The sequence below is a fragment of the Sminthopsis crassicaudata genome, chromosome 5 (assembly GCF_048593235.1).
Source record: "Sminthopsis crassicaudata isolate SCR6 chromosome 5, ASM4859323v1, whole genome shotgun sequence".
Lineage (NCBI taxonomy): Eukaryota > Metazoa > Chordata > Mammalia > Dasyuromorphia > Dasyuridae > Sminthopsis > Sminthopsis crassicaudata.
The window spans coordinates 228,641,099-228,653,021 of record NC_133621.1 but is presented as its reverse complement, the minus strand read 5'-3'; the positions used below and the strand labels follow the sequence as shown (position 1 = coordinate 228,653,021).

General features: G+C 40.0%; 1 protein-coding gene across 1 annotated transcript; it reads right to left on the bottom strand.

The window, feature by feature from the left end:
- Positions 1 to 697: 697 nt before the first annotated feature.
- On the bottom strand, positions 698 to 11,695 carry LOC141544309 (keratin, type II cytoskeletal 75-like). The gene is made up of 9 exons (XM_074270318.1): positions 11,000 to 11,695; positions 10,093 to 10,307; positions 8,194 to 8,254; positions 7,666 to 7,761; positions 5,741 to 5,905; positions 4,730 to 4,855; positions 3,784 to 4,004; positions 2,533 to 2,567; positions 698 to 1,596 (listed from the first exon to the last, which is right to left on the bottom strand). Exons 1-9 carry the CDS (start codon positions 11,504 to 11,506, stop codon positions 1,355 to 1,357), a joined length of 1,668 nt encoding a protein of 555 aa, XP_074126419.1. The 5' UTR covers positions 11,507 to 11,695; the 3' UTR covers positions 698 to 1,354.
- Positions 11,696 to 11,923: the final 228 nt, after the last annotated feature.

Sequence of the window (11,923 nt, the reverse complement as noted above, 5' to 3'; positions counted from 1 at the left end):
TGACTCCAGCCCTCTGTCCATCACTACAACCACTATCCTGGAAGTTATTCCATTTTAACCACACCCATGACCAAGCCCTAATGAAAGGGTCTGGGAAGCTTGTAAAATCAGGAATTTGCTGGATTCCCGGATATATCTAACAATTAAGGACCTAAACTCTTTTGCAAAAACTTTGCCCCTGGGGTTGGCTTTTAACTCTTCTCTCTGGTCTATTATTTCTCCACTCCTGTTGACATGTTGGAAGCTGTCTTGGAACAATCTGTCCCTTTGCTGTTGCTCTAAAGCAGAGGGCTGGGCCACCTCACATCAGCTGTTATGGAACATATTTTCTATTTGGGAGGGGAATAGAATCCTGCCCTTAGCTTGGAATGCTTTGTGAGATAGGAGTTGTTTCTGGTCTAGGACAATGCCATCTTCAGTGAGATATGGGGAATCAGGAAGATAGAAAGGGTGGGATAAGGAATATGTGAATAAGAGAGAAGACTTGCTATATCATTTATACTAATCATTCCTTTTCTCTGAAATAACTTCCTACTTCTCTGTCCATCCACATCTCTCTCCTCCTCCTCTGTTCTAGAAGAACATGTAGGATACCGCTTATCTAGCCAGTTTTTGCACCTTAGAATGAACAGTTGGGCCCACCATAGTTTCCCTTAGCGATCCCTTTTGCCATCCAAAAAGAATCCACGAGCCTCTATTTAGATGTTATACATGCATTTTAATAGACAGTTTCCTAGAAGTTAAAGGAAGGACGAGATACCCTCAGAGAGCAGCTCATATACCACAGGATGGAGCAACAAACAAAATGACATTTGTGGAATCAGCAAGACAGACTTCCTAGAAGAGGAAGTCATCTGAAAACACTTGTGGAAATGACATTGAAGAAATGGTATCGGAACTCAAATTCCCCTTAACTTCTTACATGTAGAGAAGACTTAAGAGAATCTTCTGAAACTGAATTAGAACTTGGACATCCCAGGAATCAGCGCTCTTTCTTACACATATCAAAGGCTTGTAGAACTGAATTACCTTGAACGAGAGAAGTTTTGGCACTGTATCTTGGACAGCAGAACTAAGCATCTATGAGTACAATTAGACTTATCTGAGAAGCAAAGGCTGGACTAGGGGTAGGAGGCCTAGGTGTGATTGTGACTCCCAGCTCCTCAGCAACACCAAAAATACATCAAAATGGATAGATGGATGGCTTAGCTGACCACCAAAGGGAGAGATAAGAATACCCAAAAGACCTAGGCATTTGGGAGTAGAGAGATGACCCCTGAATGTGGACAGTAATAAAAAGGCTAGGTCCAGATCCAGAATGAAGTAAAATTGGGAGAGACATTGAGGAGAACATCTAATGCTTATAGCTCTTTCTAGAGGAGGTGGTGGAGATAAACTTAACACTGGAATTACTGCCACTGCCTCCCAGCCCTCGGCCACTGCTAGTGCTGAAACTAGGGCTCCCCAGCCCCCCACCCAGGCTGTGCCCACCACTGGTGGTGTAGGAATAGCTGGTACTCCCACCCAAACCCAGGCCAGTGCCGCCAACACCACTGCCACTGCCGTAGCCGCTGGAGAGGGTAGAAGTGACCACAGCTGTAAAAGAAAAAAGAGACAATCAGAAGTGGAGTCAGCTTAGAACTTAAGGACATTTGGGCAAGGGTCCAGAGGCCAAGAGGTCTCTTGGACTGTGCTTTGAGTTCTATGGGAAGAAAATCCAACTGGAATTGAATCTTATTCTGATTTGAGGCTAGAATCAGATTAGCTCTAAACTAGGACCCCAAGGCATTAGAAAGGGTCCCAAGAAGAAAATATCTTGGTGCCAAAGAATTCCACCTTTCAGAAAGTGTGGAGGTAAAAGTTACTTTTTAAATAATAATAATAGTAGTAACTAGTATAATAAACATTTGGATAGCATTTAAAATTTAGATTTAAAAATTAAATTAAATTTAAATTTAAAAATCTTGAAAATTATCTAACTTTACATAGATTATCTAACTTTAATCTCACAACAATCTTGTGGGATTAGGCTCTAGATATATTGCTATTTCTATTTTATCACTGAGGAAACTGAAGTAAAGAATTTGAACCTGGATCTATTTAATTCTAGATATAGCACTCTTTCCACTATACCATAATGCCTCAGATAGAGGGCATTAAATAAAAGATGGGTAGTATTTACGTAGTATTTTCCATTTATAAGGTCTTTTATAAACAGTTTATTTTATGTAATATTCACAGAACCCCTAAGGCAAGTGTGATTAGTTCCATTTTATAGGTGACAAAAGTAAAGTTTAGCATGGGGATTGAACCAGGAATAGAATCCAGATTTTTGGATTCCAAAGGCTATATTTTTCCACCTCTCTGCATGACACATACTGATTTTTTCCAAAATCTCCTAACCTTCAAGGCATCAACAAAAATTGCAAGATGAAAACCCTGTGCAAATTAATTAACTGGCTAATATCCTCCATTACCAACTCTTAATGAGGTGCCCACGATTGGAACTTAATGAGAGGAGGGTATACTCACAGATATTAACTGGTGCAACTCCCTCTCCACTCAACCTGAGAAGAACAAAAATGAGAAATGTTATAGCTTGTGTTCAGCAAATGGTGGCCGCTTAGAATGATTCAAATAATAGCAATTAAAATAACAATAATCATACAATAATTGAAATAATATGTGGATTTGGAGACATAAAAGGAAAGGCAATAGTTTGGACAATGGAATTTTATTTTCATATAAACTTGTCAAACACCTCCTGGAACGGGTCATTAGTCATATGTTGGCATCCAGGCAGGAGGTGAGACTTCTGGAAACCTGTCACATAAGGAGGGATCTTTTTGTCTTAATAATGAGCTATTGTCAGGTACTTGACTAATGTTCAGGCTGGTATAATATATTAGGAGAATACTCTGAGCAACAACAAAATCCAGAAGTAAATTACAATGCCACCTATATGATGGAGTCCATTTTTCCTTTTGAAAAAAGAGCTTGTGATTTCTTTGATTATATGAGAGATATTGATAAAATACTTAGCATAGTGCTTGATATACAAATGCTATTCCCTCCTTCCTCCCTTATCCTTTATAAACAAAGACTTCCCTTATGCCTCTTCATTTAACTGGTGACCCTTTCGTATCATTATTTCTTTGAGTTGACTGCACATTCATTTCTACACCTATCACTAGACTCCTATCAGACCAAATAGGCCCCTCCAACTCCTTTTTCTTCCGAAAAAGTCTTATTTTAGCCATGAAGTGGTTCTACATGAGAACATTAAGGAGATCCTTTGCATCTCTAAAGAAACAGAGAACAAATAAGGGAAAGGGACTTGCCCAATGCCACACAGGGAGCCATGGCAGGAGCTGAGCCTTCTACCCATGTTTCTTGACTTCCATCTCAGTGTTTTTTTTCCACACTCTTGCTGCCTCCCACATCTGGAAACTTCTCAGGCAACTAGGAATTTTTTTCCTTTTATAAGAGCCAGCGATTAGGCCGAAGGTGAGGTCTGGACTCTATGCCAGTGGAAACCAGATTTGAAGTGCTAATAAGAAATCAGCTTGGCAACAAGGACAGAACTCAGCCCCAGCTTTTTCCCTTAGAAGGGACTCAGGGAGTAAAAAAGCATACTATTGTTATTAGTCATTCTGTGGGATTTTCCAGAAGAGATAGACGCTTCAGTGACCTGAATCCTTGAAAGCTCTGCTTTGTCACCAGGCATTAACAGGTAATGGCCACTCTGCCTTGGGGACAAACATGGTTACTAAGTTTACCTACCTGCATTCTTCCCCTTCCAGCAACTTCCTGTAGGTGGCAATCTCGATATCCAGGGCCAGCTTGACATTCATTAGTTCTTGGTACTCCCGAAGCTGTCGTGCCATGTCTTGTTTGGCTTTCTGCAGGGCATCTTCAAGGTCCACCAGCTTGGCTCGGGCATCCTTGAGAGCCATCTCACCCCGCTGTTCGGCATCGGCAATGGCTGTCTGCAGAGTGGCACACTGTGGGGAGAACAGAGGGCACATATGAAATTTCAGAACTACGTTAAAAAGACCTTAAAAAAAAAAAAAAAAAAAGGGCAGCCTAACCTGTTTGTTCTGCAATTAAGGAAAATTTACCTCTAGGGAAAAAAAATGACTTAACCAAGATATCAGAGCAAGAAATGGACGAGCTGAGATTGGAGCCCCACTCCTGTTCCCCAGATTAGCACTCACTTCACTAGAGCACACTGATTTACTTTGTACATAACCCACAAGGGCTTTCATGCTTCTTGAATGGAAATCCCATAAATAGTCAAGGACAACTTCAGAAAGAAAACAACCTTTTCATAGGAGCTTATAAAATATTAAATCTACCCTTTTTTTTGTGATTTTCCTATAGATATCGAAGATACTCAAAGGTAATGATTTCTTTTTATTTAGTCTACCAGGTGCTCAATTATTGTTTTCTTTTGAATTGAATTATATTTGCCTAAAAAAAGACTAAATATTACTTGAATCTATTGATATTGTCTCCAATATTTTGGAGATTTTCCCTGACCTATTTGGGGAGGAGAAACAGTGACCAAGAGTGAGCTCTACCCATCCTCACTCTGTCCTGTAGGGATGACATATGGCATAGATCATACCAGCCCTGGGATCCAGCCCTAAAGACTGCACTGGGATTCAATTTGTGCATATTATTGTCCAGTGGGCCAGGAGTTCTTTTAGAGCAGCTAAGACCTTACCTGCTTCTTGGCGCTGTCAATCTCAGCTCTCAGCCTCTGGATCATTCTATTCATCTCAGCAATCTCATGCTTGGTGTTGCGGAGGTCATCTCCATGACGTCCAGCTGTGACCTGAAGCTCCTCATACTAGAACCACAAAAGCCGACTCAGTTTGTCAACTAGCATCCCTGCCCTGAGCACTCTCTGGATGATGAATTTTATTTGGGGCATTGATAAGATCATAGAATAGTAGATTTAAAGGTTGGAGGGATCAAAAGGTGGCCCAGAGAATACAGATTCTGAAATCCCTACAGATTAAATATTCATTTTTATTTCTAATATGATAAATACCCATAAGTATAACCCACTTAAAATAAAAGTCGTTGGATATATCCGCAATAATTTTAATAGTATAAAGATACTGAGAAGACAAGTTTGAGAAACACTGCTCTAGACCAACCCTTTCGCTTTACAGTTGAATTATCTGAAGTCACACAGGTAGTAAGTGACAGAACCTTTCATTAGACATCCGGCATCCTTTCCTTTGTAGCATGCTTCCTTCAAGACTCAATAAAACTATAATATACAACCTTTTCTCCTAGAAATGAGGATAATCAGTTTAATGGAGGAGCTGGGCTACATAACCAAGTTGTGGACAGAGTGACATGTCCAAAATCAGAAATGACAAGAGACCCATGAACACCATTGCTAGAGAAAGAAGTCCAGAAAGAATGGATGTTAGGAAAAGCTATTTTCTCTGATTATCTCTCCTCATCCTTCCCCTTGCCTTGTTATAACCACTCATTTATCATATCTCTACTTTTATACTCTTTTTCAAGTGGGTCTTTTAAAAATTTTTTAAATGCCTTTGGTGAGAATGTTTTCAAACATTTTCATAAAAGTCAGAGGTGCCAAATTTCAAAGGAATTGGTACAGCCGTCTATGTATATTGACTTTATTATGTGATGGCTGTGTGAGAATTTGGGGGAAGAGAATTCACTGGAACCCATTGCTGAAACATCCACTACTCACCTTGGTCTGGTACCAAGACTCTGCCTCTGCCCGGCTGCGATTAGCAATGTCCTCATATTGAGCTCTGACCTCAGCAATGATGCTATTCAGGTCTAAGCTTCGATTGTTGTCCATAGAAAGCACCACAGAAGTGTCTGAGATCTGAGTTTGCATCTGGGACAGCTCCTGCCAAATCAAAAAGTCCAGCATCTTAGCACCTCATACTAGAGACTACTCTAAAACCCAGTATAATATACCCTCTTATAACATTCCTGACAGATAGTCATGTAGTCTTGACTAGAGGTTTTAATGACAAATGTCTAGAAACATGTTTCTCCTTTAGATTTTTTTTTTAGATTTTAATTTTTCAGTGAACAAAATTCTGTTTTTTATTTTCTTCCCACCACCCTTTACTTTAAAAAAAAGAAAAAAAGATAATGAAATCCTCATAGCAAATATACATAATCATGCAAATTCCCACATTGACCATATACAAAAAATATACATCTCATTCTGCACACTGAGTCTAAGAATTTTCTATAAAGAAGTCATCTTAAAAGGATGACTTTAAATTTAAAAAATTTAGAAATTTAAAAGATTTCTAGTCCATAGGAAGAATTGATAAACAGAAGTATGTATAGAACACTTTTTTTACATGATCTATGCACATTTGAATCTAATGGTAGCTATCTCTAGAGTAAGGGGAGAGGGAAAAAAGGAAAAAAAAAACACGAAATTTACATGATAGCTATTATGTATTTAAAAAAAATATCAGGTTGAACAAAATAGATTTGCAGTTTCATGTGCAACCCTTTTTTATTTTACTATGGAAATACTTGTTTTATTCTACAAATTGAAAACAAAACACATTTTAAAAAATATATTTGTATTTTCTTCATTGTCCCCCCAAAATTTCCAGAGAAACTTTCTCAGGCATTGGCTAAAATTCGATAAAAAAGTGCTTGATAGTTTAAAATAATAAATGTCAGTTGTCATTCTTATTGTTTTTGGTATTATTGTTATTATTACTATTATTATAATTGTTAGGAGGAGACTTAGACTTCAGATGTTCTTGGGATTAAAACAAAAATGCTCATCCTTCCTTTCCTAGGGGTCATTTCTATGTACAAGAAGGAAATATGATTTGCACTAATTTATAGTGATTTCCATATATTCTTTGCTCTTACCTTAAAGGTTTCCTTTCTTCTTAGACAATATTCAGAATAAGATTCTCTACACCCTGCATCTCTCTTCCCTCTCACTGACTCGAGTCACTAACTACAGAAAGGGGCTTAGAGTGGAGTTTCTTCAGAGACCAGTGACTGGAAGTATCAGTGATGGCCTGAGTTCTCCAAAATAATGCCCAGTACTGTGGCACTTGGGGAGCTGTCCTTCTTGCCTGATGGAAGTTATCCTACTTCGAAGGAAAGGCATTCAGAATGGGATACATGAAGGATTCAAGGTATCCTCCCAGGGATATCTCCAATGTCTGCTTGGAGAGCGCTAGATAATCTATGCTGTGCAAGATGCCCCCTGGATTTAGTATATAGCCTCATTTATTAGGATCTCAAATCACGGATTTAAAGCTGGAATGGTTCCAATCTCTTTATTTTTAGAGAAGTAGAAAATGCAGCCCAGAAAGCTGTTCAATGTAATTATTTAAAGTCATACAGGTAATAAATAAAGGGATAGATAGGATTTGAATCCAAGTCACCTGACTCCAAAGTCAGTACTTTTTGCTCTGAATCATGCTTGCTTCCTCTTCTCTATCTCCAGGTAGGAAATAGGTGTGTATATATTCATATAACTACATTCATACATATTATGTATACATCGTATACACACACACACACACACTAATAATTTTTCTACCTGAAATATATTGTGTGAGTTTTACACATATGTAATACACACACACACACACACACACACAAAATGTTCCTTACCGTTTCATATAATGTCTGGAGAAAGTTTATCTCTTCCATCAAGGTATTACTGTTGACCTCCAACTCCATCTTCTTCATATAGGCAGCATCAACATCCTGAAAAGTTACCATTGAATGCTTAATCACTGACTGTGTCCATAGCCTCAAGCCTCAAAGGAATAAGGTGGTAAAGAAAAGAAAGCCTCCCTTTTCTGGTTCTTTTATAGGGATTTCCAGTGTGTGTGTGTGTGTGTGTGTGTGTGTGTGTGTGTGTGTGTGTGTGTGTGTGTAGAGAGAGAGAGTAGAAGGAGAAGGTACAAAAAGCACAATTTGAACATTATCATCCTTTGAACTGAGAAGGGGAAGAGCTGAAGGAGTGTAATTGTGACCAAGTCAATCTGATAATGGTGGGATTCTGGGCAGATCAAGTGCTATTTTAGAAATGGCTGCACAATTTGTTGACTTCTCAAGTATTGAGGGTTGAATGGAGATGCCTAGAGCCAAAGCATAATGCTTTTTCCTTTTTTAAGATTAGATTCTGATTCTCACCTTTTTCAGAGTCACAAACTCATTCTCAGCAGCGTTACGTTTGTTAATTTCATCTTCAAACCTGTTGGGAAAGAGGAGAGATGGTTGGGCAAGTGGACCCATCTGACTCGAGGATGTTGCAATTCATTAAGCTGGATGTTATGGTGCTTAAAAGGACAGGTATGATTTCTCCCCTTTCTAAAATTTGGCCTCCCTGCCCAATTTTTACTTTGGGCTATCTCTCCTCCTAGTGCCTGCTGTATCTGGGGAAGGCATTGAGACTTCCATTGAGTATCTATTGAAGGAACTTAAGCAAAGATGTTTAGCTTTAATGGAGAGAAAACTTATATAGGAAGTTGATTTGACATCCACTCCATTTTATACGGCAGGACTAGGAACAATGAAGGAAAAATGCTGAAAGGCAGGTTTCTGTTTTGTATTAGATAAATAAACAATAAGAACTCTATGAAAGAGTTGGTTTAAAAGTGGGGGAAGAGAAGAATAATATTTATTAAGTACCTACCATGTATCAGGCACTATGCTAGGTGCTTTACAATTATTACCTCATTTGATGTTCACAACCACTCTGGAAGTAAGTGCTTCTATTGTCTCTGTTTTGTGGATGAGAAAACTGAGAGACAGAGATTAGGTGGCTTACCCAGGGTCACTCCAGGACTCACTCACTATTCAATTGCCTCTGGAAGAGGTCTTATAGTCTACCTTTCCATTTTACAGATGAGAAAACTGAGGCTCAGAGAAATTAACTTTCCTTGCCAAAAGCCATACAAATATGACCTCCCTGTTACTTAAAATTCAAAAATTCTGGACAATGACTTGTTGAGGTTGAGGTACAGGGCATTTCTATAGATCAAACGAAACAGCCTCCTAGACTCAGATGACCTGACTTTGCAACAGGTAGGCAATCCTTGATTGGGGCAAACCAAGGATCCTGTCTCTATTAGACTTAAATATACTGTTGTTGTAAAGCACAGTGGTTGCTGGATACCTTAAAATAATCTTCCATGGTCTTTGTAGCACAGACAAAATAAAACTGGCTGAAAAGCTTCTTTTCTAATCTCAGTAATCTCACACCACACAGCTAGGTACCACAGTGGAGTACTGAATCTAGAGTCAGGAAAATCCAAGTTCAAATCTGACCACAGATTTCCCAGCAGTTTGCCCCTTAGCAATTCACTTCACCTAGCCAGCTTCAGTTTCCTCACCTGTAAAATGGGAGTAATAAAGGTACAGTGAGAATGATCTTGTGAAGCACTTTGTAATCTTAGAACACTACCTAAATGTGGTGGTTGTTATTGTCATGCATAGGGGATAACACTGCCTCCTCATTGACTTCTGTATATTCATAAGCTTGAGAGTCAGAAAAGATTTGCTCATCTGAACCCCTGATTTTACAGATGAGAGTGCTGAGTTGTGAAGAAAGTAAATGACTTGTATAAAGTCTTAGAGGTTTCAATATACAAAACAAGATCAGATCCTGTAAGAATTCAAAACCAACACTTCCCACTGAACCTTTAAAAAGCTCTTTCCCACTGCACTGTAAAAGTTCTTTTAATAATATAATCTGTGCCTCACAAAAGCACAAAGTCAAGGCTATAATCAGAAAATCCTCTTGTGCCTCCCAAAATCAGGGTACAGTGGTGATAAAAGTATGTTATTTTGGAAAACTAGTAGTAGTAGCAATACACTTTTCTGGTCATGATTAACAATCAATGTTGGCCAACAGAAAGGGGCCCCAGAATTGGGCCCACCATTGTTGCTGTCCCAAACCAGGTAGTTTCCAATTTACCTGGAAAAGCTCCACAAGCCCCCATGTTATCATCTTGCAGTGATGTAGTTCTGCCCTTCCCCAGGAGAAGGATAATGTTCGGGTAGCTGGTTGTGGGGATACTCTCTACTTACTTGACTTTATAATCTTCCACAACATCCTGCATGTTTCTCAGTTCTGAGTCAAGCCTCCCTCTTTCATTGATGAGGGCATCTAACTGTCGGCGGAGGTTACTGATGTGGCTTTCAAATAATGGCTCCAGATTCTGTTTCACGGTCTTCATACCCTGCTCCTGAAGCAGTGTCCACTTTGTATCCAGCACCTTGTTCTGCTGTTCAAGGAACCGCACCTGGAGGTTGTACAAACAAGATGAAGTATGGAGAAGTGAGAGTGGGTTTCTATGTTCTCTATCCACAGCAATGGACAGTTTCCACCTAAAACCTTCTGGAGAAAATATATTAGTCACAACCTCAACTCAAATCAGAGAAGATCCTGAAGAAACTCTCCAAAACTTTGGCAGAGTCAGTATGAAAGTATTAGTGTGAAACCCAATGGCTTATGGGAGAAACTATTGTTTGGATGCTTTGAGGCAAGTTCAGGAACATAAATTGAACCCATTTTCTTCAGTGGGCAAAGGTCCTGAGAGAATTCTACTTTGTGAAGTTTTCTCACTCTACATACACCAAACACCCCCACTCAGCCCTCCCCAGTCTTATCATCTGGATCATATAGTTTTCATCCAGAAATAGTTGAAACCAAGTTCCATAAACTCATCAAATGGTAAGATGGAGACATGGGATTGGAAGGCAATGGAGTATTTCCCAGTGGTATATAAGGTAAGTATATAGTAGGTGCTCCATAACTACTTATAGAATGAGTGTACCTGAATTTTTGTACCTTCCTAGGAAAAGAAAGTAGCATTAGTAGGCTGAATCAATTAGAAGTTTGCCCAATACCATGGCCAAGTACGAAGGGGATATGGCTGGTCTTTTTAGTAGCATTCATTGAACCTTCTGAGCAGAAGCAAATCTTGTATCTCACCTTGTCAATGAAGGAGGCAAACTTGTTGTTGAGGGACTTGATTTGCTCCCGTTCCTCCTTCCTCACTCTCTGGATGGTGGGGTCAATTTGCAGGTTGAGAGGAGCCAGTAGACTCTGGTTCACAGTGACCTCTTGAATTCCACCAGGGGGGCAAACAGGGAACCCAGCACCCCCATAACCACTTCCAACCCCAGCTCCAAAACCTAGTCCATTTTTAATGCCACTACCAAAGCCATATCCACCTGCTCTCCCACCAAATCCACTCCGGAAGACATTATTGGCCCCACTGATGGAGATTCTCTTTGACCCATCCAAATTGTAGAGACTTCTGCTGCCAAAGCCAGTCCCCACACCACTGATCCTCCCTAATCCTCCATGGCCTCCTGATGAGCGAACCATGGAGACAGAGCTGAAGCGGGAACGTCCAGCAGCAGGGGTGGTGGCTGAGGCGGCACTGAAGCCCCTCCGGCTCCCCGACTTAAAGGTGACAGTGGACTGACGAGACATGGTGGGATGAAATAGGATGGCCAGAAGAAATGCTGAGTGTGAAAGCAGAAAGAGAGGAGACACTATGGTTGAGAAGCTGGAGGTCCTCTTGGTTTTTATGGATGAGCAGTAGGAGGCGGGGTATTACTAAATGAAGGAGAGCTTGCTGATGGCATCTTCTTGGCATTTGCCAACATTGAGCTCACACTCAACTCCTGGTTAGAAATGGTGCAAAAAACACTGGTGTCTTGGCGATCTGCCCTCATGTGGAAACTGACTTCCAGTCTCAACATGATCTGCAGACAAATAAGAGGCATGCTAATTGCTTTCAGTCATGTCCCAGTCATGCACTCTATAATGAAGACAACAAATACAACTGTTAGCACAACTAAGATGCCTTATTGCTGAGCTGCTTTCTTAGGTCTGAGACTGACTCCC

Excerpts from the sequence above, each read along its gene's own strand:
- LOC141544309 (XM_074270318.1), bottom strand. The coding sequence starts at position 11,506 with ATGTCTCGTCAGTCCACTGTCACCTTTAAGTCGGGGAGCCGGAGGGGC. Across the intron at positions 5,906-7,665 it reads TCCAGACATTATATGAAACG|GAGCTGTCCCAGATGCAAAC; the intron begins GTAAGGAACATT and ends TTGATTTGGCAG. Across the intron at positions 1,597-2,532 it reads AGTTGCACCAGTTAATATCT|CTGTGGTCACTTCTACCCTC; the intron begins GTGAGTATACCC and ends TTTCTTTTACAG.